This window comes from Thermothelomyces heterothallicus (assembly GCF_042370625.1).
Source record: "Thermothelomyces heterothallicus CBS 202.75 unplaced genomic scaffold P884_scaffold_20, whole genome shotgun sequence".
Classification (NCBI taxonomy): domain Eukaryota; kingdom Fungi; phylum Ascomycota; class Sordariomycetes; order Sordariales; family Chaetomiaceae; genus Thermothelomyces; species Thermothelomyces heterothallicus.
In genome coordinates this window covers 674,072-695,075 of record NW_027192581.1, presented here as the reverse complement: position 1 = coordinate 695,075, position 21,004 = coordinate 674,072, and the positions used below count along the sequence as shown (strand labels likewise).

General features: G+C 59.3%; 7 protein-coding genes across 7 annotated transcripts; 4 read left to right on the top strand and 3 right to left on the bottom strand.

The window, feature by feature from the left end:
* Window positions 1–287: 287 nt before the first annotated feature.
* On the top strand, window positions 288–3,225 carry P884DRAFT_206037 (uncharacterized protein; the record flags this gene model as incomplete). Its single annotated transcript, XM_069438692.1, has 2 exons — window positions 288–328; window positions 393–3,225. The coding sequence occupies 2 exons, from the start codon at window positions 288–290 to the stop codon at window positions 3,223–3,225; spliced, it is 2,874 nt and encodes a 957-aa protein (XP_069295736.1).
* Window positions 3,226–3,618: 393 nt separating this feature from the next.
* Window positions 3,619–5,761, bottom strand: P884DRAFT_247731 (homoserine O-acetyltransferase-like protein; the record flags this gene model as incomplete). The annotated part of the gene is made up of 2 exons (XM_069440514.1): window positions 5,692–5,761; window positions 3,619–5,630 (listed from the first exon to the last, which is right to left on the bottom strand). Exon 2 carries the CDS (start codon window positions 5,452–5,454, stop codon window positions 3,619–3,621), a length of 1,836 nt encoding a protein of 611 aa, XP_069295735.1. The 5' UTR covers window positions 5,455–5,630; window positions 5,692–5,761.
* Window positions 5,362–5,761, bottom strand: P884DRAFT_228184 (uncharacterized protein). The gene is made up of 2 exons (XM_069439710.1): window positions 5,692–5,761; window positions 5,362–5,630 (listed from the first exon to the last, which is right to left on the bottom strand). The coding sequence occupies exons 1-2, from the start codon at window positions 5,712–5,714 to the stop codon at window positions 5,456–5,458; spliced, it is 198 nt and encodes a 65-aa protein (XP_069295734.1). The 5' UTR covers window positions 5,715–5,761; the 3' UTR covers window positions 5,362–5,455.
* A 259-nt stretch (window positions 5,762–6,020) lies between these two features.
* On the top strand, window positions 6,021–7,559 carry P884DRAFT_56692 (uncharacterized protein). Its single transcript, XM_069445965.1, has 2 exons — window positions 6,021–6,492; window positions 6,568–7,559. The coding sequence occupies exons 1-2, from the start codon at window positions 6,163–6,165 to the stop codon at window positions 7,285–7,287; spliced, it is 1,050 nt and encodes a 349-aa protein (XP_069295733.1). The 5' UTR covers window positions 6,021–6,162; the 3' UTR covers window positions 7,288–7,559.
* A 1,570-nt stretch (window positions 7,560–9,129) lies between these two features.
* P884DRAFT_206094 (uncharacterized protein) lies at window positions 9,130–12,201 on the bottom strand (the record flags this gene model as incomplete). Its single annotated transcript, XM_069438696.1, has 4 exons — window positions 9,130–11,657; window positions 11,728–11,932; window positions 12,000–12,071; window positions 12,124–12,201. The coding sequence occupies 4 exons, from the start codon at window positions 12,199–12,201 to the stop codon at window positions 9,130–9,132; spliced, it is 2,883 nt and encodes a 960-aa protein (XP_069295732.1).
* A 3,906-nt stretch (window positions 12,202–16,107) lies between these two features.
* P884DRAFT_206025 (uncharacterized protein) lies at window positions 16,108–16,921 on the top strand (the record flags this gene model as incomplete). Its single annotated transcript, XM_069438691.1, has 3 exons — window positions 16,108–16,234; window positions 16,324–16,401; window positions 16,578–16,921. The coding sequence occupies 3 exons, from the start codon at window positions 16,108–16,110 to the stop codon at window positions 16,919–16,921; spliced, it is 549 nt and encodes a 182-aa protein (XP_069295731.1).
* Window positions 16,922–17,564: 643 nt separating this feature from the next.
* Window positions 17,565–19,964, top strand: P884DRAFT_293660 (uncharacterized protein). The gene is made up of 2 exons (XM_069444232.1): window positions 17,565–18,170; window positions 18,243–19,964. Exons 1-2 carry the CDS (start codon window positions 17,827–17,829, stop codon window positions 19,564–19,566), a joined length of 1,668 nt encoding a protein of 555 aa, XP_069295730.1. The 5' UTR covers window positions 17,565–17,826; the 3' UTR covers window positions 19,567–19,964.
* Window positions 19,965–21,004: the final 1,040 nt, after the last annotated feature.

Below are 21,004 nucleotides of genomic sequence, written 5' to 3'. Positions count from 1 at the left end.
ATCTTCGGTTCATCTCTCTGCCCCCGGCGACTCCTGTTCGCTCGCCTGGGAACCAACTCAAACCGTGTCGAACGTCGGGAGGCCTGAAATGGCTGCTTGGATTGCCGTGGTCAAAAGAAGTCCTTCGACAACATAGCTTTGGAAGCATTTCCACGTTCTCGGCTCCCACTGGGGCCCATGGCCAAGTGAGGTCGGTGCCCGACCCTGCGCGACCCTCAGCTGGCCCAAGCACTGACGACGGTTCTGCAGTTCATGGTATATTCAGAACCAAAAGTCGCTCGTTCAGCATGGTCTCGATCTTCGGCCTCAAGGTCGGCGGCAAGAAGAAGTAAGTGGGCTTTGGCTTTGGCAAGTCTGCCAGAGGGAACGCCTGCGAACCGCTGATGGCACAGGAAGTCCGATGACAGGCCCGACTCGGAAAGGCAGGCGGAGCAATGGAAGCGCGTAGATCAGAACGCCCTGGGAGAGGGCCAGTACTCTGGACAGAACGCCAACCAAAAGGGCGTCGTCAACGGAGGCATCGACTCCGTGCCACGAGCCGGCACGCCCCAAGGGATTCGCAGCGGCGCCGGTCCATACGCCGATCGCGACACCCACAACCTCGCCGCCGCCAGCATGTTTGACCTAGGTTCCACCAGCACTGCTCGCCGGGACAGTCAAGCGGGCGTCCCGATTCGGCCCCACGCCTCCGACGCCAACATGCGGACTCGATTTGACGCCTACAACGGTTCGTCCACGAGCCTTGCCGCAGCGGGCCCCGGATTTGGTTCACGCTTCACTGCGAACAACGGATCTTCGACTAGCCTGACGGCGCCAACACGCGGATTCAGTGCGCGATTCGGCGCGAACAATGGATCTTCGACAAGTCTGGCCGGTCCGGGACCTGGAGCTGGATCGCAGCCAGGAACCCCGGGTCGGACGAAAGCATGGGTCAATCCGTTTGATGTTCACTTTGCGAGAAGTCCCCCACCCGGCCGTTCCCCATCCGGTCCACCTACTCCCAGATCTCCGCTCGACTCTATACAGCTTCCGCCGACACCGACCACAGATAATGGCGAGACGGGCTCGGTGTTTGGAGAGGGCGCGGATGAGATGGTTGACGCTGTTATAGCCTCAATCGAGAAGCGAGAGCAAGAGGAGAAGGAGGCAAAGAGAAGGGAGAGGGAACTGGAAAAGCAGAGGGAAACAGCCCGGTTGGACATGGAGAGGCTGGAAAGACAGAAGTCTACCGAGAGCACTCTAACCACCAGGCGTCCCTCGGCCCCGCAATCACCATTGGAGCCGCAGCAGAGGGCCGTCGAGGAACCCAAACTCCAGGAGCCCATATTCCGAGGCAACATTGACCCGAGGCCAGGCAGCCGAAACGGGCCAGCACAGCCCTCTTCCTTGCATCAGGGGCCACCTCCCACAGGCCCTCCAACCACCTGCCTCCCCCAACCGCCCGGACAGGGTCCACCGCGCCAAGGACCTTTCGGTCCTGATGATGAAGTACCCGGGGGGCGGGCGCCACGTCAGGCTCCTTCTGTCAACGGACCCGGGCCAGGACCTGGGCCTCGACAGAATAGTTTCGGTCCCCAGCAGTCCCGCCCCAAAGGGCCCTATCCGGCTCCTCTGGCTCTCGGTGCCTACACGCGTGCCCAGGTGCCGAGTTCGCAAGAGACTCCTCAAAAGTCTCCTCAAAAGGTCTATCGCCCTTACCGGCCACCTCCTCTCCAGGGCTGCGGCCCGCTCGGCCCGCTACCGGACGGAATCCGGTCACCAAGCCCTCCTCCCCGCACGCCCGGCGTTGAAAGCCTTCGTTCGCAGAGCCCTGCACTTCGGAGCCCCGCCGTCAGAAAACCCTCTACCGTTGAACAGCAACCCTCGGTGTCCAATTCGGAAGCGGAAGAATCCAATAGCAGACGAGGCACTCCTGCTCCGGAAGTGCAGGGCGTGGTGCCGCTGATATCCACACTCACCTCCCCTTCCACCGCGACCTCGCCGACAGGGTCAATCCGGAGATTATCTCTCGATGATGAACCAGCGGAGCAGCTTGCGCCGCCCGTCATTCGGAACGTTGCCGCCAAGCGTGATACGCTGAGATATAACACCCCGCGGCAACGGAGCCTGTCGATGAAAATTGAGGAATTGGAGAAGACGCTCCTCGACGCGCAACAAGCACATGTGTCTCGGGAACCATCACGCTCGGAGGCCGGTGTGGCCAGCGCGACCAGCAGCGTCTACAGCGACGGGATCAAGGACGATGACGATGATGACGGTCCGATCCTGTCCATCCAGCCAGCCCCGCTCCGAATCCCTCCGCCCATGTCGCCGCCGGTCCCGGCCGCCGCTGCTGCCTCTAACCGTCCGCAAAGTCCGATGAGGGGTCCTCCCAGACGAGGACCGCTGCCACGCCGGCCGGCCTTGGAGGAGTACGGGGTGTGTAGCAGCAAGGTGGCCAACAGCCGCGGGGGAACACCCACCCCGGCATCGAGGAGTGGCAGCACCGACACCTATAGCGCCCACAGTTCTCCGCCTTCCCGCACCGGCACGCCCCAGCTTCGTCATCACAACTTTAGGCGTGACCTGAACCGGGCCAGCCCGGCACCCACGCTGGACGCTGCTGAGCACGTCCGTCCAAATCCCGTCGTCGACACGGGCTTTAACTTTGACTTTGGCTTCACTTCGAGCAGCATCAGGCCGCCCACTCCCGACTCGACGAATTGCTCGCTGGCGTCGCCGGCCGGTGAGGCGGGCCCAACGCTGCCTTCCACCTCGGAATCAGCCCAAACACAGTCGAAGGGCGAACCGAAGGGCGAACCGAAGGGCGAACCCAAGTGCGAGCCGCCATCCAAGTTTACCCGTGCCAACGTTCCCGCGCCGCTCAAACTTGACTTCAACTTCTCTCCTGACGCGCCGTCTCGAGACCCGACCTTAAGTCCGGCAGGAGGGTTGTGGACGCCGCCTATCCGATCGGTACCGGCCGCCTCAACCACGTTCGACGGGAGACCGTCTACGTCGGGCGGACCGAGCCGGTTCGGGAATGGCGGTGGGTTGGCCGCGTCGCCAAACTTCGTCTCTAAGTTCCCCGAGAGGTTGGCATCCGAAGACGACGACCTAGCGACGTTTATGGGTATCGGCGTAGCGCGGGGCCCGAGCATCAGAGAGGTGGGGCGGCCGAAGACGTCGGGAGGGAGGAGGCCACAGGCGGGTATGGTGGATTCTTTTGGGACGGGCTTCATCTGAGGCATTGCATACTCTAATTATCTATACTCTGTCGCTCGCTTTCTCTTCTTCAGTTTTGCATATACCCCGATGTCATTTTTTCTTTCTTTTCATCTATACCCCCTCAATTCATCGATATCATCATGGCTGCATACCTTTCGGGTTTCAAAGGTTAAGACCATCAACATCAACCCCGCGGGACAAGGGCAATTCATTTCTTTTACATGCTATCGCTTTGAACATAAGAACAAGACTTTGCCACCAAGCAGCTAATAACGCCGTGTGTGAAAAGCAATCCAACGCCGCCTAAGCCTTGTTTTCTTTCTTTTTTTTTTTTTTTTTCAAAAAAAAATAATGCTACATCCATGCCTTCTCTCGTCCAACTGTGCCACATAGCCATTTCAGAGCTCGGCTTCAGGCCAGAAAGTTCTTCACCGCACCACCGACCCCCTCGACGTCGAGGAGGAAGGTGTCGTGCCCAAACAAGCTCTGGACCTCGCTCAGCTCGTGGTGCTCGACCCGGTCGTTGCCGGCCCGGCGTAGCGCCTCGGCCACCTCTCGCTGCTGCCAGGCGGGGAACAGGATGTCGCTGGCCACGCCGAGGACCAGCACGGGGTGGCGGCGCAGCGGGGCGAGGCCGGCGACCAGGTCGGCGGGGGGCTGCTGCGGCTGGAGCGGCGGGAAGGTCTCGGCGCTCAGCGCCGAGAGCATGGGCGTGTCGCCTACCGGCTGCGGCTGTTCCTCGTAGGGCTTGTCCGGGAGGGTGAGGCTGCACGTGGGCGCGCCGCCGCCGGTACTGCTGCTGCTGCTGCTGCTGCCAGTGGTGGAAGAGGAGGATGGGGAGGAGGAGGAGGAGGAGGAGGAGGAGGAGGAGGAGGAGGAGGAGGAGGAGGAGGAGGAGGAGGAAGGAGATTTGTCTGCGGGTCGGGAGAGGGCGGCCAGGCGTTCGGCGCGGCGTTGGGCGGTGGCGAGCTGGTTGGCGCGGCCGAGGTCGAAAAGGTCCATGGCCTTGCTGACGTAGAGGAGGCTGTTGGCGTCGTAGGTGAGGCAGAACTTCTCGCCGGCGTGGTCGAGGTAGGTCTCGACGAGGAAGTCCGGGCACAGGGCCGGGGGCATGGAGGGGTCGGCGCGGCGGCGACCGAAGCGCTGCTCCCACTCGGGCCCGGAGCGGTAGGTGATGGTGGCGATCTCGCGGGCGAGCTTCATGCCGACGTGCGGGGGCACGCGGCCGTAGTAGAAGCCGCGGTTCCAGTTGGGGTCGTTGAGGATGGCGCGGCGCTGGACGTAGCGCATGGCGATGCTGTACGGGTGGCTGCGGGCGCAGGCCGAGATGGAGACGATGCGGCCGACGCGCGAGGGGAACTCGACGCCGGCGGCGAGCGACTGCATGCCGCCCATGCTGGAGCCGACGCTGGCGTACAGGACGTCGACGCCGAGGTGGTCGAGCAGGCGGAACTGGGCGCGCACCATGTCCTGGATGGTCAGGATGGGGAAGCGGGTGGCGTAGCGCTGGCCGTCGAGCGGGTCGATGCTGGAGGGGCCGGTCGAGCCGTAGCAGCCGCCGATGACATTGGTGCAGATGACGAAGTACTTGTTGGTATCGAGGGCCAGGCCCGGGCCGATGAACTTCTCCCACCAGCCCGGCTGCGGGTTCTCGGCGGTCGAGTGCGCGTGGGAGGAGGCGGAGAGGCCGGTGTGGAGGAGGATCACGTTGGAGCGGGTCGAGTTCATCTGGCCCCACGTCTCGTAGGCGATGTCGAACTCGTGGAGGTGGCCGCCATGGTCGAGCAGGAGAGGCTCTTTGCAGTGGTAAACCTTGGTCACGCCGACGGTGTAATGCGGCTCCGGGCCGCTGTTGTCGGAGCGCGCCGACGCCTGCCGCTCGAGGGTTGCCGAACGGTTTTCGAGGGCGTCGAGGCAGGGGAACTGGATGGCCGGGTTGGAGGGCGCGCCGCTGCGCCGAGGTGGTTGCCCGTGGAGGCACCGCCGCCGGGCCGGTGCCCTAGGAGCGAATTGCTGGCGGAAGCCGGGTAAGCCGAGTCTCCGGGGCACGTTCGGGATTGGGATGCCCGGAGGGGCCAGAGCCATTGTCGCGGGAGCAGCCGTCGTGGCGGCAGTGAACCGCCGGGTGCTGGCCGGGGCCGCATTGCAGCAGACGGGCCTCATGATGGCGCCGCTCCGGAATGCCACGGCATCGGAGACGGCAGCCTGTGCATGGCGCAGAGTCGACGCTGCTCGGCGCGACCTCATGCTAGGGGTCCTCCTGCGAAGAGGATCCGACCGTGAGAGGGAAAAAGGCAAAAGAGAAAGAAAAAAGAAAGGCAGAAAAAAGAGGGAGAGAGAAAAAGAAGGTAGGTCCGTAGGCGAGCTGTCTTTCTGGGCCTCGGCGCGGCCGCGCAAGCGTTGTCGGTGCACAAGGAAGGTTCCTGGAAAGAAAAGAATGAGTACGCGGTATTCCGTAGTTAACTTGGGTATGGAAATCCCTACCTACATACACACTCTGCCGCCATGTTCCGGGCAACAGCGGCCGTTGCCGGCGCCGTGGCCCGGGGTCGAGCACTGCGCTCCGCTGGATATTCACATTCACCACTCCACGCTGCGGGTCTGCCCGTTTTTAGCGGAATTCGTCATTTCACGTGCCGTCTTGGCATCTTCAGCAAGCAAATTAAGCATGCAAGGTGGGTCCCAACCAGTGGGCGGCAGCAGCAGACCCTCTTCATCCCGCGTCTATTACGGAGTACCATAACTAACTATGCAGCACGGAGGAGGAGGTACGGATCAGTGCAGCCATCTGGTCGCAAAAGGGTGGGGGTGATGTCACTGGGTGACGTGCCCCTCGTGCGCGTTCCGCGCTGTTTCAACGACCACCGCGCTGCTGCCTGACCATCACATTCTGTAATAGGAAATAACCTGTCCACTTCGCTTTCTCTTCTTCGCAACTCGGGTTTCTTTTTGCGAATGCTCTTCGACACCAGAATCGCCGCAACCCTCGGCGCCTCGCTCTTGGCCTTGCACACGTATGCAACTTGGACTCGAAAGAAGATGACTACTGAGAGCACCACCACCGCGGCGCAGGGTCCCTATGAGCCTAGCGTTGCCGATGTTCTCGTCACCAAGGCGATGCTGTGCAAGGCCCTTCGTCTGCCCCCGGAGATTGTCGATACCATCGTCGACCATGCCGAGTACTGGCCGCATACCACGACCCGGGTCGACTACCCAAACGACGGCTTGATCGCCCGTGGAAAGAATAACTTTGGAAACAGATCCGCGACAGAGAATGTCTTTCTCGTACGTCTCCCCTCCGCCCTACTGCTGTCTCAACTCTGTTGAGCAATGTCGCTCACTGACAAATTCGGGACCCAGCTTCGCTCCCCGCCGCTCGGTTTGCATAACTGGAACCGCGTGTCCCGAGGCACGGGCGACGCTCCCATCCACAGAACGGTGCCGAAACCACGACCGCCGGGTCAGGAATTCTTGGTCGACGACTTCCAGGAGCTCGTCGCATCACCCATATCGCTGCTAGCGCACCCTTGCCGCCGCATCATCTTTACCATTCGCAGCCACGACCAAGGCTGGGGCGGCGCGCCTGGGGACCACGGCACTTACAACAGCTCGTGGACCTGGTTCGAGGCCGGGCTGGAGCGCTGGTGCAGATCGAGTCCCTCGCAAACAAGCTCGGCAGGCGGCCAACCGCCGCAGCCTGACCACGGCCCATCACTGAAGCTGGATGACCTATGCACCGTGTATCCAGAGGTCGAGTGGCAGTCGGAGGCTCAAGCCTACGTCTTCAAGCACGACCTCCTCGCGCGAGAAGAGTACAAGGTCCAGTGTAACATCACCGCGCAGAGGGAAACGCAGACCCACTGCGTCGTCTGGAGTTACACGGACAACATCGATCCTGAGCGCGACCCCGAGGCTGCCACCAGGCTCGCAGAGCAGGGCCGCGGCAAGGCTACAGGAAACGGCAAATTTGTGCGCGACCTCAAGCTGGGCGACGTCGTCACCCTCTGGGCCAAGGCGAGATTCCCCGGCTGGGCCAACCACGTCGAGTCGGTCAAGATGGACGTGTATTATGCCGTTTGAGCAGCAATCCCCATAGCATCATCTCGCGTCGAGAGAGCACACAGTTCCTTGCCCAGCTCTCTCTCTCTCTCTCTCTCTCTATAAGACACATAGAACCTCTTGTGCACATATCTCGGAGAACTGCTTTTGCCCATCGCGAGACATGCATCTGCCAGCCGATGCAGAATCCCGCCACAGCTTCCGGAGGTACGGGGTAATCTGTACTAGAGCAGACCCGGGAACAAGGAGGCCAAGCGGGGCAACGTGCCAAACAAACTCAATTCCTTGGTTTCACGGGCACTCTGTCCCCTGAAAGCAAGGGTAAGTGTTGACTTCTCTCGGTCCGGGCGGCCGTGACCACAACCGCTGGTCTCCGACTCGGCGGTCCGAGACAAGATAAGGCGGGAAACAGACAACCAACCGTCTCCGCTGCCCGCAATCACAGCACGTCAGCTGGGCTCAAGCTGTCCACCAATCTTGTCTGTTCCTCTCTTTCACCCCGAGCCAAGTGAGCCGCCTTAATCTGCATCGTGGAAGTGGCGCGGTCGGGGTAGGTTAGACGGTGTCACGACCGGGAGGCCCGGACACTGTTCTCCATCCTCAAATTCTGATATAGACTAGACCTCAACCGCTTGAGAGGAAACAGAAGGGTTAGTCGTTGGCATACATGTATTTTCACCAAAGGATGAACCATGCTTTGAGCATATTCCGTATCCATTCCTCATCTTGCTGTCTTCTCTCCTGCGGCGCTTCGCGTGCTGCGGGTGTGTGTGTGGTGACGGAAATAGCCATGCCCTTCCCCTTTCCCGCTCTGACGTGCTTTTTGGTCCCGCCGCTCCGTTTCATATTTCTTCCAATACAAACATAGCAAAACCAGAACCGCAGCCATGGTATCCCATTCTATAAAAAAAAAATCCATGATGCGCACAGAACCTATATGAGAGAGACACGACCGCTCAGGGTGGGGAGAAGAGGGACTTTTTGGAAACAGTCAAATCCTTTCTTTCTCCCTGTTACGCAAGACAAGAACCAGACACATTGAAACATGTCGGTGACTGACCGACCACCCAGAGCCCGCTCTGCCGAGTCGCTCCCTGCTGCGGCGGCCGCTGCTGTCGGCGCTGCCCGGAGGGACTCGTTCGTGACCGCGAGCCGCTGCGCCGAGCCGAGTCGAATCTCGTTCCCTTGCCTTGCCCAGCATGTTGCCACGGCATCTCCGTTGCTGACCCCACCAACCCCCTTAAGGCCCGCCCGTCATCGCTGATATTCCTAACAATTCTTCGCTTCATATCTAATCGCCGCGAAGCGATAACGCTCGATCTTCTGGGTCACTCAGGTCAGTCGGCGTCATTGTTGCCGTCGCCATCGTCGTTGTCGTCGCTCCGTGGTTCATAAACTGGAATGGATGCCCACGCCCCAAGATAGAAACCCTCGCTCAATGTATGCCAGTCCAAAAGCAACCAGCCCGCATGCCCTATGATAATAATAAAAAAAAATCGTACACTTTCCGAAACTCCAGACATTCCCAGCACCGCACCCAGAGCCTTTTAGATGCAACTCCATGCAGCATAGCATAGCACAAACGGCCTCAATCAGATGGCGAGATCCTGAAGGAAAAGGAGCTGTCCAACAACGACAACGACATCAACAACGGCGACAACAACAATAACAACAACGGAGGCGGCCTCAAACTAACGAGTAATGGCCGTGCAAACTGGTAGGGTTAGACCCAAGCCGCGGGCACCCGCATATCCAAACAGAAGCCACCTAGTCACTGGGGCTCTTTTTTTTAAGGGCAAGGGGAGCTGCTCGGCGGGACTCAAGCACGACAGCGCATCATCACCCGCGACAAGGGAGACTCGTTCAGCCGCCTTTCCTGTCGGCATCATTCTTGGGGGGCGGCTCGCTGTGGGGCGAAAGGCCATTGCCATTGGCGGCTGCTCCCGCCGCGTGCTTCAGATCACTAACACCCTTCTTGCGGGACTTGGATTTCTGCCATCCGCCGAAGCTCTCTGTCTGGCTCTTAGCAGCGCGGACGTGTCCGTTCTCCCTTGCCAACCCGTTGATTCTGTGGTCTTGGGCTGGCGATCGGACTGTGGTGTCTTGCTGTGGTTGCTGCTGCTGCTGCTGCTGCTGCTGCTGCTGCTGCTGCTTGGAGGCCTTGTGAGCAGTCTTTGGGAACTCTTTTGTCGAGGGAGCCGCTGACGACTGAGCGACGGGCGATGGCTCAAACTTCCGCGGGACCGTCGGCGACGGGGTGCGCTGCTCGTAGACGGGGGAGAGATGCGGCAACGCTTGCTGGACCGGAAAGTCGCCCATGGCTAGATCCAGTGGCGCCAGCGGCTGCCGAGTATGGACCCGCGAGAAGCCCGCGATGTTGTTCGGGTCCCCGGCAACGGCGGAATAAGCAGGCTGGAGACCCACGGCAACCCGCTGCTGGAATGACGCATCCACCATGTTAGGAGGCATGGCAGATGGCGAGCGGTTCGTTGAAGAGCCATTCACAATGACGGGCCGCTGCGAAGCGGGCGTTGCCTGATGGTCGGCGCTGCTGGATGACGGGGTGGTGCTGTGCGGTTCTGGCCACGAACTGCCGGGGCTCACACCGTGAATGTGCAGGGGGCTGTCAATGTTGATGTCATTGGCAGCGAGGGCTTCGGCGGCCGGTGCAGGGTACGCACCCCCGGGAGTTGATGCCGGTTTGGATGCGGTCCCGTTAACCACCAGCGGTTTGGACGGTGGTTTCCCGTTAGCTTGAGCTAAAGATGCCGAGAGCGACGGCGTAGAGCTTAGGCCGATAGTAGACACAGTCCTGGCATGTCCCATGGGCGATGGCGACCGCGACGTCCGCTTGATCCTCCGATCCAAGATGGACTGAGGAAGCTGGTCGGTCGACAACCGACGACGTGCTCCCCCTCCCTGGCTGCTCTGGCTACGCTCGCCGGATGCAACTCCATTGCCGGCGTTGCCGTTACTGGGGAAGCCATTCGCTTGGCGGCTATGGTTCGTGTAGTCGTTCACATAGTACCCGATGTAACGGGGACCGTCGTCCTGGGGTGGCGAATCTGACGACTTCGCCGCCGCGTCGTCGGATGCTCCGTCACCAGCTTCGTCCACGCTGTAACCGGATATGTGCATGCCACCCATCTGGCGCGAGAGCGATGCGGATACCCCATGATAAGACGACTGACTAGATGTCGAGTATGGGCCCGTAGATTGCGAAGCGGCCACGGGGGTTCTCGACGCTGGCTGGGATTGCGACCTAAGGGCACCGCTGCCAGACGACGTGCTGGAATCACTCGTGGGAGGGTTCCGGTGGAGGCTCCTACGGAACTCCGGCTGCCCGTTGGATGGCGGGGCCGCCGACGCCGGGGACGAAGGGTACGTGGTGAACCCCGGATGGAAGTAGGGCGTGTGCTGGATGGGGAATCCAAAGCCGTACATGAGCTCTGGCCGGATCGGGGCTGTCAGGGGAGGGTTGTCGAACGAATTGGTGCGGGATCTGTCCGTTGCCGAACCATTCTGCTGCATCCGCTGGGCGTGGGCGAGCACTTGTTGCTGGTTGAGCTGCGTGTACAGCTGGAACCGCATCGTCTCGTGCGCTAGCGCATTGAGCGACGTGGTAAAGATTTCCTGAGGCACGCCGAGCTGGGGATTCTGGGCCTGATACCACAAGATATCCTGGGGACTCAGGGTGGAGGGCACGGTCCCCGGTGTGAAAGCCTGGTTGTTGTCGTGCGTGACACTCGACGAGGCCCTGCGATTCGCGTTGCTATTCCGGTGGAATTGCCGGCTGCCACGGAACCCGCCGCGGCCGCGGCCGCCACCGCTCTGTTGTTGCGAGGAACTCCTCAAGAGAACCGGCCTTGGTGCTGATGCCGGCTTCTGCCATATCCTCTCCTCCTCTTTGGGAAACACGTACTCCTCACAGCACTCTTCAAACTTGCCTTCGGAGATAAGGTCAAACGCCCTTCGCAATTCCAAATGTATCCCCCGAAAGGACGTGTCGTCGGCCGTGTTCCCCAGGTTCCGTACTGTGTTGAACGGCTCCTCGATGCAGAGGGCGTTGTTCGATCCAATATGCCAGTTCTTCTCCACCTTCGTCAGCAATTTGCCCATCCGTATTGACAAGGCGTACTTGTCGTAGTCGAACTCATGCGCGTAGAACCGAAAGAACTGGAACAGGAGAGCTGCCAGGCTGTCCTTGTTCTTCGAACCGAAGCCGCGCAGCTTCGGGATGTCGTCGGCAAACTCGCTACGTGTTCCATCGGGCTTGAGGAGCTTCAGGTTGTGGCGTTGGTGGAGCGCGGGCAGCACCGGAGGATCGCGTAACTGGAGGAAGGCAATGATCATGCAGATCCAAGTGTAGGAGCTCAGAGTCCCGCCAAACGCTGTGTGGCAGGTGTGAGAAATGGCTACTGGTCATCGTACGTCGGGGATTTAAATTTGGGGGCGGCGAACCTGCATCATTGATGACCCTCCTCCGCGTCCAGTACTTCACGATGATGGCCAGGGGCCGCACGCGATCGTCTATGCTGACGTACGTCCTCACCATGCGCGTATTTTCGAGGGCCAGCGTGTTGTTGACGTTCATGTCGCAGGCTAACTTCAGTTCGGGGTCCCAGATCTTCACGATGGGCACCTTCGCCGACGAAACGCAGACAACCTTTTCCATGCCGTCTGCATTCTTGTCAGCCATCCGCAAAAACGAGGCGAAAGCGAGGGGCTCGTACGTCGTTCCAAAAGTTCTGCGATCTGACAAACACTCTCCAGATCCCGCCAGGGGGTGGTGATGCAGATGTCCACTGCAGCACGTCAGCGTAGGTAAAAGAAGAAAGGCTGCTCCAGGACGCCTACCGTCAGAATCGTCGGAGCATAGCAGATTTCCTGATGACCCGAAAAGGTGTACCCGAATATCGTGGCCCGGCCACTCATCGTTGAAGAGCTTCTCAAGTTTGCTGACCAGCTTCCGGCGGTTCATCTCGATGGCCTCGGTGGGCAAGAGCCGGTTAAACAACTCCCGCATGTCCCTCTCGAGTTTCTCTTCCTCCTCTTTCGACAACCTGGCCTTGATCTTGTCCGGATCGACCTTCTCCAGCTTGTCGGTCCCGAGACTGTAGGGCATCCTTCGGCGGGAGTGGGGAATTGCGGTCTCGAAGCGGCATCCACCAAGCCTGGGAGGGAGAGGGCGGAGAGAGGGCACGTTCCCGTTCGTCTCGGAGTAGGCGGAGCGCGGAGAGTGGTTCTGCGTGGCGCCGGGGGAGTGTTCGCGGGACTCGAACGAGAACTTGCGAGGATGTTGGTGGGGCGTCGAGGGCACCGAGCTGGACTGGGCAGCGGCGGCGGGGGGAGCGCTCTGGCCAGCGGAGGACGGTAATCGCGCGGACCCGTCACGGCTCGCGGGTTGCTCGGATGACTTCTTGGCCGACATTTTGGAGGACGGTTCCTTCCCCGATTTCACAAGCGCGCGGTCGGCGATCTCTGATGACTTCGGCGCTCTATTCCCATGACAGCTTTGCGCGGCCGGTTTCGTGTGCGAGTTATCCTTGTTTGACACCTTGGAAGACGACCTCGACCGCGTGGAGGCTTTGGCCTGCGGCGAGGAAAGCACGGGAGGCAGCTGCGGGCTCTGTAACCCTCCTCCACCGCCCCGACCGGCCGAGACGAGCTTGTTGTACTGGAGAAGCTTGTCCTGGTAGACCTGCTGGGGGAAGAGGATGGGGAGCAGCTCGAGCTGGGTGCCAAAGTAACCGTGGGAGGATTCCGACGGAGCCGTTGGTTTGAGCCTCGGAGTCGCAGACGCAGAAGGAGTGCCCGACCAAGCGTGGGACTGGTAATGATGCTTGAGTTCAGCCGTGGCAGGCTGGCCGTCCATGAAGTTTGAGGGCGGTGCACAGCTCGACGTGCGCTTGCTGCAGACTTGGCTCGGGCAAGTGGCGTGGCCTGACGCTCGCGATGCGTTGTGATGGGATGGCGATTGACCGTTTCTGACCGATGCGATCCTGGGGGTCGACGCTGCGTTCAAAGCGGGAAGCCTGGGCTGCTGCTACTTTGCGAGCCAAGCCCGTGCCACACGGAGAAGGCTACTTGACCAAAAGGAGTCTCCTCAAGGGTTGGCAATATCAAGCCAATTGGCCCGCCGCTCCACAACCATCCACAGCAGTCATCCGGCCAGTCAGAGGCAGAGTCAGCCCCGCCAGGCCCCCGGCGAAAACCAACACGCCTCGGAAGATCGCGCGAGATTCCCCAGTTCTCAGAACCGCACTGCCGAAATTCGCACAGAACAACTTGGAAGCACGAAAAAAAAATAATAATAATAAAATAGGGTCATTCCAAGGCCGGATTCGTCTCCTCCTTTCTGTGCCAAAGTTATACACTTAAGATAGCGTCACAACATCTGAACTGGCAGAGAGAGAGACTCAACGAATTTCTAAGCACCACCACAGATCCAGTCTGCACGCAGCTGGATGATTCTTGGCACATCGCCCCGGCTTCTTTGTCCTTCTTGTGGGCGATCCTCGCGTGAGCCACGCCGTCTTCCAAGAATCAATCTTGGTACCCGAGTCAGGTAGATATCATGTGCAGATGAGCTGTACTAGAGTAGTTTTCTTGAAAGAGGCAGGTAGTTCTGGTGACTTTCCATATCTTACCTTCCCTATTGCGCACGCGAGTGGTGTTCCATTCGAATCACTATGACTTCCTAATTAGTAAGGCAGAGCGCGGTTGAGTTTCAAGTAAGCCGGCTCCTTCCTGCAATAACAGTATGAACCTTGGCTTGTTCGAGGGTCCGCCGACCCGAAAGGGGGTGCCCCGATTGCTAGCAGGAACAGGTGCGCCTTGCGCATCTCGCTTCTCTGTTGAACCTCCCTTCGGTTACTAGTGCTTGATCTCCAACTACGAACAGTAGTCTACTCCGTAATCGCCCACGAACTGGGATGTGGAAGCTAGGTATGTAATCCGTACATACATACCCCAAGGTAATTGGTCTCATTGCGGCTCACACTGTGTTCCCAGGCTCCCGAGCCCTTTTAAGCCTTGACATCTTCGGAATATCTGCTCAATCCGATCCTGTCCCATTGCACGATGTGACAATGCCGCAGAATCTGTCCCAATTCGACCCCATCGAGAGCGGCCGGTTGTTCACTCAATGCTGCCGTCGTCGCCTTGACCGAGAGCAGCGAGGACTGTCGTTCATGAGTGGTAGCAGCAGGATGCAAGGCCTGAACCCCCGCGGCTAGCCTTCGCCCTGGCAGCCGGGGTACCTTGCTGGCAAAGCCGTCATGCCACTGGCCCAAACCATTTCGATAGCCAACCACGTGTTTCTTCATTGTCACAGAATCGCTCAATCATTGCACGCGAGCGTGACAGCTGCGACCGCGCCTGAGTAGCTCCAGCAGCAGTAGTGTGCTCGTACCTGGATGACCTTATCTTCGACCTCAAAGCTATAATCTGTATATTCAATGCCACTATCAAAGATGGTCCGACTAAACCTAGCCGGTCGAGTGTGGGAAGCATCGATTCCCTGCCAAGCAGTACACTATCCGTAAAGCAACGGGCCTTCACCTTTAGTATTCCAACGGGCTCAGTTCATCATGTGCGGCCAGTGCGGCCCCACCGTTCCTAGAAGCTGCGATGCGTGTTTGCTATGGAATTTCTTCCCGTCCTGTCCGTCGCGCGTCCATGCCCCCCGTCCCAGGCTTCTCCACAACTAGTGCACGGAGTCCCCCGCCTCCCCCCGCAATCGGCGACGGCAAGACATTGGGATCGTGTGCGAATATACATTGTAAGTCCTGCGCAAAGCTAGATTGGCACTGCACCCTCTCGTCCACCGAGTTCATGAATAGTGTTGTGTAATCCAGTCGTGCTGTCCCTTTGACACGGTGCAAGTGATGTGCTCCCAGGCCAACAAGTTTGTTCCCCGTCCCGATCACGGGAGGGCACCGAGTACGGATATAGAACTACGACCAAAGGACCTCCGTACATCAGATGCCACCATCATATATTTCCGACTGGCGCAAAGTAACCCAACACGTCTATTTCTGTTTCTAGAAAACGGACTGATCGAGATGTTCGATGCTTTGGGTATTTCCCATTCGTGGTTGACCGGAACCAGGTTCACCAAACCCGACAATGTCCCTTCACTTGCCGCCGGGAATGCGCCGATGCGACCAGTGAAATGGCGACTACCACGCATGAATATGTATATATATATATATACAATACAGTATCCGTAGACTCCTAACCCTTTGCGGAGCCCATCGTCCGCACGTTCTTCGGGGTCCTCAGGTCCGCGACCGCAAGCGCTTTAGGAAAAGCGCGGTTCCAAGCCTTGGGCCTGAGCTGCGGTCCTGGCTCAGGCATGGATGCGCCGAGGCACCATTGTTCGTTGGTTAGATAGGCTGCAGTGTTTTGCGAGTCTGCGAGTGCCGAAACGAGATGCTTTCCTTGTTCTGAAATAAAGAAAAGAACAGGAACAAAAAAACACAAACTACATACGTAAAATTAGGGATAGTTACGCGACCAGCCCTGTTTGCATTTGAGGGGTGATTGTAGAGGGGAGCGGGAGCTAACCTTTTCGATCTTCTGCATCTTCCAGACAGCTAGAAACTCTATCCGCCCTGTCGATGAAAATATGCCACATTTCCTTACACATAACCCGGATTGCTACCTGTTAAGACAGGCAACCGTATGATTGGACTTTTTTTTAAGAATATTACTCCGGTACTCTGGAGGCACATCGCCGCTCATCCCGCAGCTCCCACCATTCAAAACGGTAGAGAGGGCTGAGAGGTGCCTGGGTTCCCCCTGGCGCGGGGAAGCTGACCACGCGGCTGGGTTGACATGCCTGGGCCCAGGAACGGCTCGCCACGCATAGGCACGCAGCGGTGGAGCCATGGTCAGCAGGGCTTGCTGCTGTGGCCTTCTGAGTGGCTGCGCAAAGGATCCAACGTAAAGGGTCCAATCGGTGGTTAAGGGTTCCTGGAACTGACGTTTACAGGCTACAAAGGCGACAACTACGGATTACAAGCCAACTCTCCAACTTCTCTACCCTTTGAGGACGACGGGAGAAGCCGTGTTCCAGGCCCTGGTCTCCGGAGACGGAGACCATACACCGGTCTTCCAGCATAATGGAAGGTAAAGCTGAAGGTAGATGATACGCCTTGTCGCCGCCATCCGAACGAAGGGTTCGGAGCTCGAGCGCTCTGCGCCAACAAACCATACGCATCACGAAACTATATAGGAGCCTAAACAAGGTGATCTCGTGTTCGGCGAGACTCGCTTTGAGGGCTCCCCTTCCTCGTATTGTTTAGGCGGGCATTGGTTCGTGCATTCCGCGTTCCTTCCCCCGTCGACAGGCCAACATACCCGGTCCTTTGTTGGTGACGTCGTGAAGAAGAACCTCGGGTATTGGTCGGCAAGGAAGCTCTCAGCATCTGCCAATCTTCTCCAAGGTGCAATTGTCATCGGCGAAGCGGCCATTTCCGTCGCAAGCCGGCCAGCTTACATGCGAAAGTCGATGCCAGCCGCTTTGCAGAGAGGCCCGTTCGCAGATCACAGCCCTCCTCCGAGGCCGTCCATGGTGATTCCCTCTCCGCTCACGAAGCAAGGGAAGGAGAACGGCTCGCTGTCCTTGGCCGTGTGGACGACGCTGTAACTCGTCCTCTGGGCCAGACCTGCAATCGGCCCCCGCCACCTCACCCCAAACGGGCGCGTTGAGGATCCTGCAGACATGCGGCGTGCCGCGGTCGACAAGGGCGATGAGTAGTTCGGCGCCAGGATTCGGAGTCCGCGTCGTCCTTGGCTGTGACGTCGTCGACGTTGGTGCTCGTGATGGTGGTTGGCGCCGAGCCCGATGGGGGGTTGGCCTCGAGGTAAAACGGCAAAATCTGCCCCGTCGCGTCGCTATCATGTTGTCCCAAGCATCCGCCGAAATGTCTTGCATGTGAGTCTCGGTTCGTGCCAGCGTAAACCGGTTTCGATTGACCGCGATGCCAAAAAGCAGGCCCTTCTCGGAAATCTTGCGAGATTCAATGCTCACTACGCTTCCCCAAAGGTGCCCATGTAATCCGTAATCCGTACCCTAATGCGTTCCTGGGCGATTTATTGCCTGCAACCTTACCACCCACCTACTAAATGGCGTTATGAAGGCCGCCATGGCCGGATTGGCAGTTGCCTGATAGGCCTGGTTCGTATTCTGGCCCGGGCTTGCCATTTGACACGCCATGCCAAGAGGATCCTTCTTTTCCGGCAGCGAATGAAGCTCGGGGGTTGAGCCTGCAAGCATTAATCCGAACCATACAACGGCAGGAAGGGCTTCCCAAAGCACACCTACTAGAGTAATCCATACTTTTAAGAATGATTGCGACCTAGAGAGAGCCGGACTTGGGAAAATGCCGGCCGCCCAGCCGAGGGCCGTGATCTGCTACAAGTACGGATTACTTCAAGCAGGTGCTTCGCGACCTTTGCTGATGCCTTGCAACTCGCGCCCCTCTGTTGCTCCCCTCTCCCGGCGCGGTCATTGTCGAGAGCGCACCTCGACGATTCAATAGCTGGACCAGCATGGCCACCGTGACGACGTCGGCCCATCTGGACCCGGCGTGTTTTGCGCCGTCGAACCTATGGTTCGAAGTTCGCCCGCCGGGTTACTGGTGCAACACCTACTACCCGCCATTCTCGTCGCACCCGACGGAAGCCGTCACGCTCGAGAACTGTCCCTTTGCGCGACTGGGCCCCGTCACACTCGAAAACCCAAGCTCCGATGCCTTTTCGTGCTACGCCTACGCCCGGGAGACGCCTTCCGGCACCGCATACAGCGATTGTCCCGAGGGCATGACAGTTGCCGAGACCAGCACGATCCCGTGGCTTGACGGGATCACTATTGTCGGGTCTACCTGCTGTCCAACGTGAGCTACACATAGTCCCCTGAGGGGGGGTGGGGGGCTGGGAGGACTGCAGCGGCTAACTGACGGTGACAGTGCCTATGACTTTGGCGTGGGCAACACCGTCCCGACGCCCGTCCCCAGCGTCATCGGCGGTACCACGTACCCCGTCACTTATACCACCGTCGGCATGTGCAAGGCCGCCTCCATTAAGGAGTTCTCGGATCAGCAGGTGACCTTGACGGTCAAGACCTCGCCGCTCTCGACCACCGAGGTGGCATGGGACTACGACCACGACTTCCTCGTCGCGGAACCGGCCGTCATTCTCAAGTACCTCTATCCCGACCGCGCGGCCGGCACGACTTCGACCTGCTACGGCGCCTGTCCGACCGAGTCCAACCCGCTGAACGGCAGCCCGACGCCCACGCCAGCCCCGACGGGCACTTACGTCCCGCCCCCCGAGGCCCCCATCACCCGGTTCACGCCCGCGGCGTCCTGCCTCGACCAGTCCAACCTCTGGCTCGTGTCGGCCAGCTGCTACCTCTACGAGAACGGGGACAGGCCGCCCTGGCTGGACTGCACCTACACGGGCGCCGGCGAGCCTAACCCGTCGGATACCGCATGCTACCCGACCGACTCGTTCATCTCGAGCGACGGCGGGCCCAAGACCTTCTACTCGGCCTGCCCGGTCGGGTACACGCCCGCGCACTCGCACACGGACAAGCCGTTCGACCTCCCGCGCTACGCAAGCTCCAAGACCGAAACCTTTGACGTGTACGCCACGGCGCAGACGTGCTGCCCGGCCGCGTTCGGAGGCGGCAGCGGCGGCGGCAGCAGCAGCGCCGTCCCCTTCACCTACAGCCTGCTCAGCACCACCAAGACGGTGCATGACGGGACCAGCCAGGCCGTCTTCGTCTACCCGCTCCCGTGGTGCGTCGCGACTGGCGTGTCGCAGCTCGACGGCGAGACGGTCACGCTGGGCCTGTACAGCGACTCGCGCGTGTGGGACCGCCGGGCCCGGGCCCGGGCCCGGGCCAAGCGGCAGGGCGAGACGTACGGCAGCACGACGGCCGTCTGGGACGCCGCCCGCGACACCCTCTTCGCCCAGGCCCCGCAGGTCTCGTGGACCGTCTTCCACGGCACCTACACGTGCTATGAAGGCTGCGACGACTACTTCACCTACTCGTACAGCAACACGGATCCCAACTACACGCCGGTGCCGACCGAGGCCCTGTCCCAGCGCGAGGACGATCCGGTCCCTGAGGAGGAGGGTGCTGCCGAGGTCTCGACCACGTCCTCGATCGCCGCCGCGGCGCCGGTGGCGGGCATGGGCAGGGGAGATGTCGTCCAGGCCGGGATGCTCTCGATGGTGGTTGTCGTGGTGACAGTCGTTCACGTCGCTGTCGGGGCCTTGCTGTGATTGAGCGGAGAGAGTGTGTGTGTGTGCGTGTCCTCTTTTTTTTTTTTCTCCGCTCTTCTCTCACACACTTCTCTTTCTCCCTCTGTGTATGTGTAAGTGTATATGTTGAGATCTCGGGAGTGTGCCTCCTCTCTCCTTCCGCGATTCGACTGCGCATTTTCGTACCTACCTGAGCATACGAGAGGTGTTTATGAAAGACCCTTGCTAGTTGGCGGAATGAGCTGAACCCTCCCCATACTTGGTGTTGTCCCTGAAGCCCGGATGAGCTGTATTCCTGAGATTCGGCGCGGCTTCTCAAACCGCTGATGCGACTGTGCCGCCGTCATCAAAAGGAAGTAGAGTTCGTGCCAGCTTGACCCGTACCAAGGTCGCGGGCGTCGTATCCATCTAAACAGGCCTGAAGCCAACAAGACAAAAAGACAAAAAGAAAGACAAAAAGACAAAAAGACAAAAAGACAAAAAGACAAAAAGACAAAAAGACAAAAAGACAAAAAGACAAAAAAAGAAATTCAGACCTAGTCAAACCAGAGGTACTTCCCGACACTTCGTTGTGCGACCCCAATTCCTGATCACCTCGCCGGCCTTAACTGCTGTGGTTGCTTCGGCTGACCGATTGCCGACCGAGTGGGTCCGGGCACAGCAGATAACTATGGGGCCATCGCAGCGGCCGTCTCCGGAGCTCCGATTTGGAGCCCCGCAAGTCCCGATCCGATGTTGCAGCTTTGACAGTAGCCGCCACAGGTGTCAAGTTCGCTCGGCGTCTTCCAGAACGATGCGGGAAAGGACGGCAAAAGAGCTGAAACGAAGCTTCAAGTGAGACGGTCTCTCACCGGTAGAGCGCCCCTTTTAAGGTTCACCAGAGGCTGACTCGCACTTGCGAAGCGGCAAGTTGCCCGGCCTTGCTCCCTCGTCAACTCAATTAAATGATTTTGGATTTCTTGAGAGACAGAGAGATTCTGCTTTGTACTTCTCTGTTGTTGTTTTTTTTTTTTTTTTTATTCATGATTGAGTGGCTCCTTGAGCAGAGTAGTAGGTGCACTAATTGCGTACATAGTACAGATTTCGCGCGACTCGGGTGGCTTACGCGGTGGAAACGGCGGTGAGTTCCACTTTGTAGGGGGGGTCCCAGTGCCGGCCAACTCGACCACCACAAACAAATGGCAGCCGAGACGCTCCGCAGAAAGCTCCGCGACAGTGGAGAGGTACGGAGGAGCTTCTCCTTATGGGGAAAGCTCCAGATGGTTCCCCCCTCTCTTAGGCCCCCTCTTCCATCTGCGGCTTTGTGTGCCGTATACACTACATCGCCCATGGCATTGCCAAGTACGCATACAGGCAGCCGACGGCACGGCGGCGGATAACGCGGAAGCCAAGACTCTTGGGTCGTCCCAAGTCACAGCCGCAAGACGCGTCTCAGTATCCACCGTCGCGGGCCCATCCC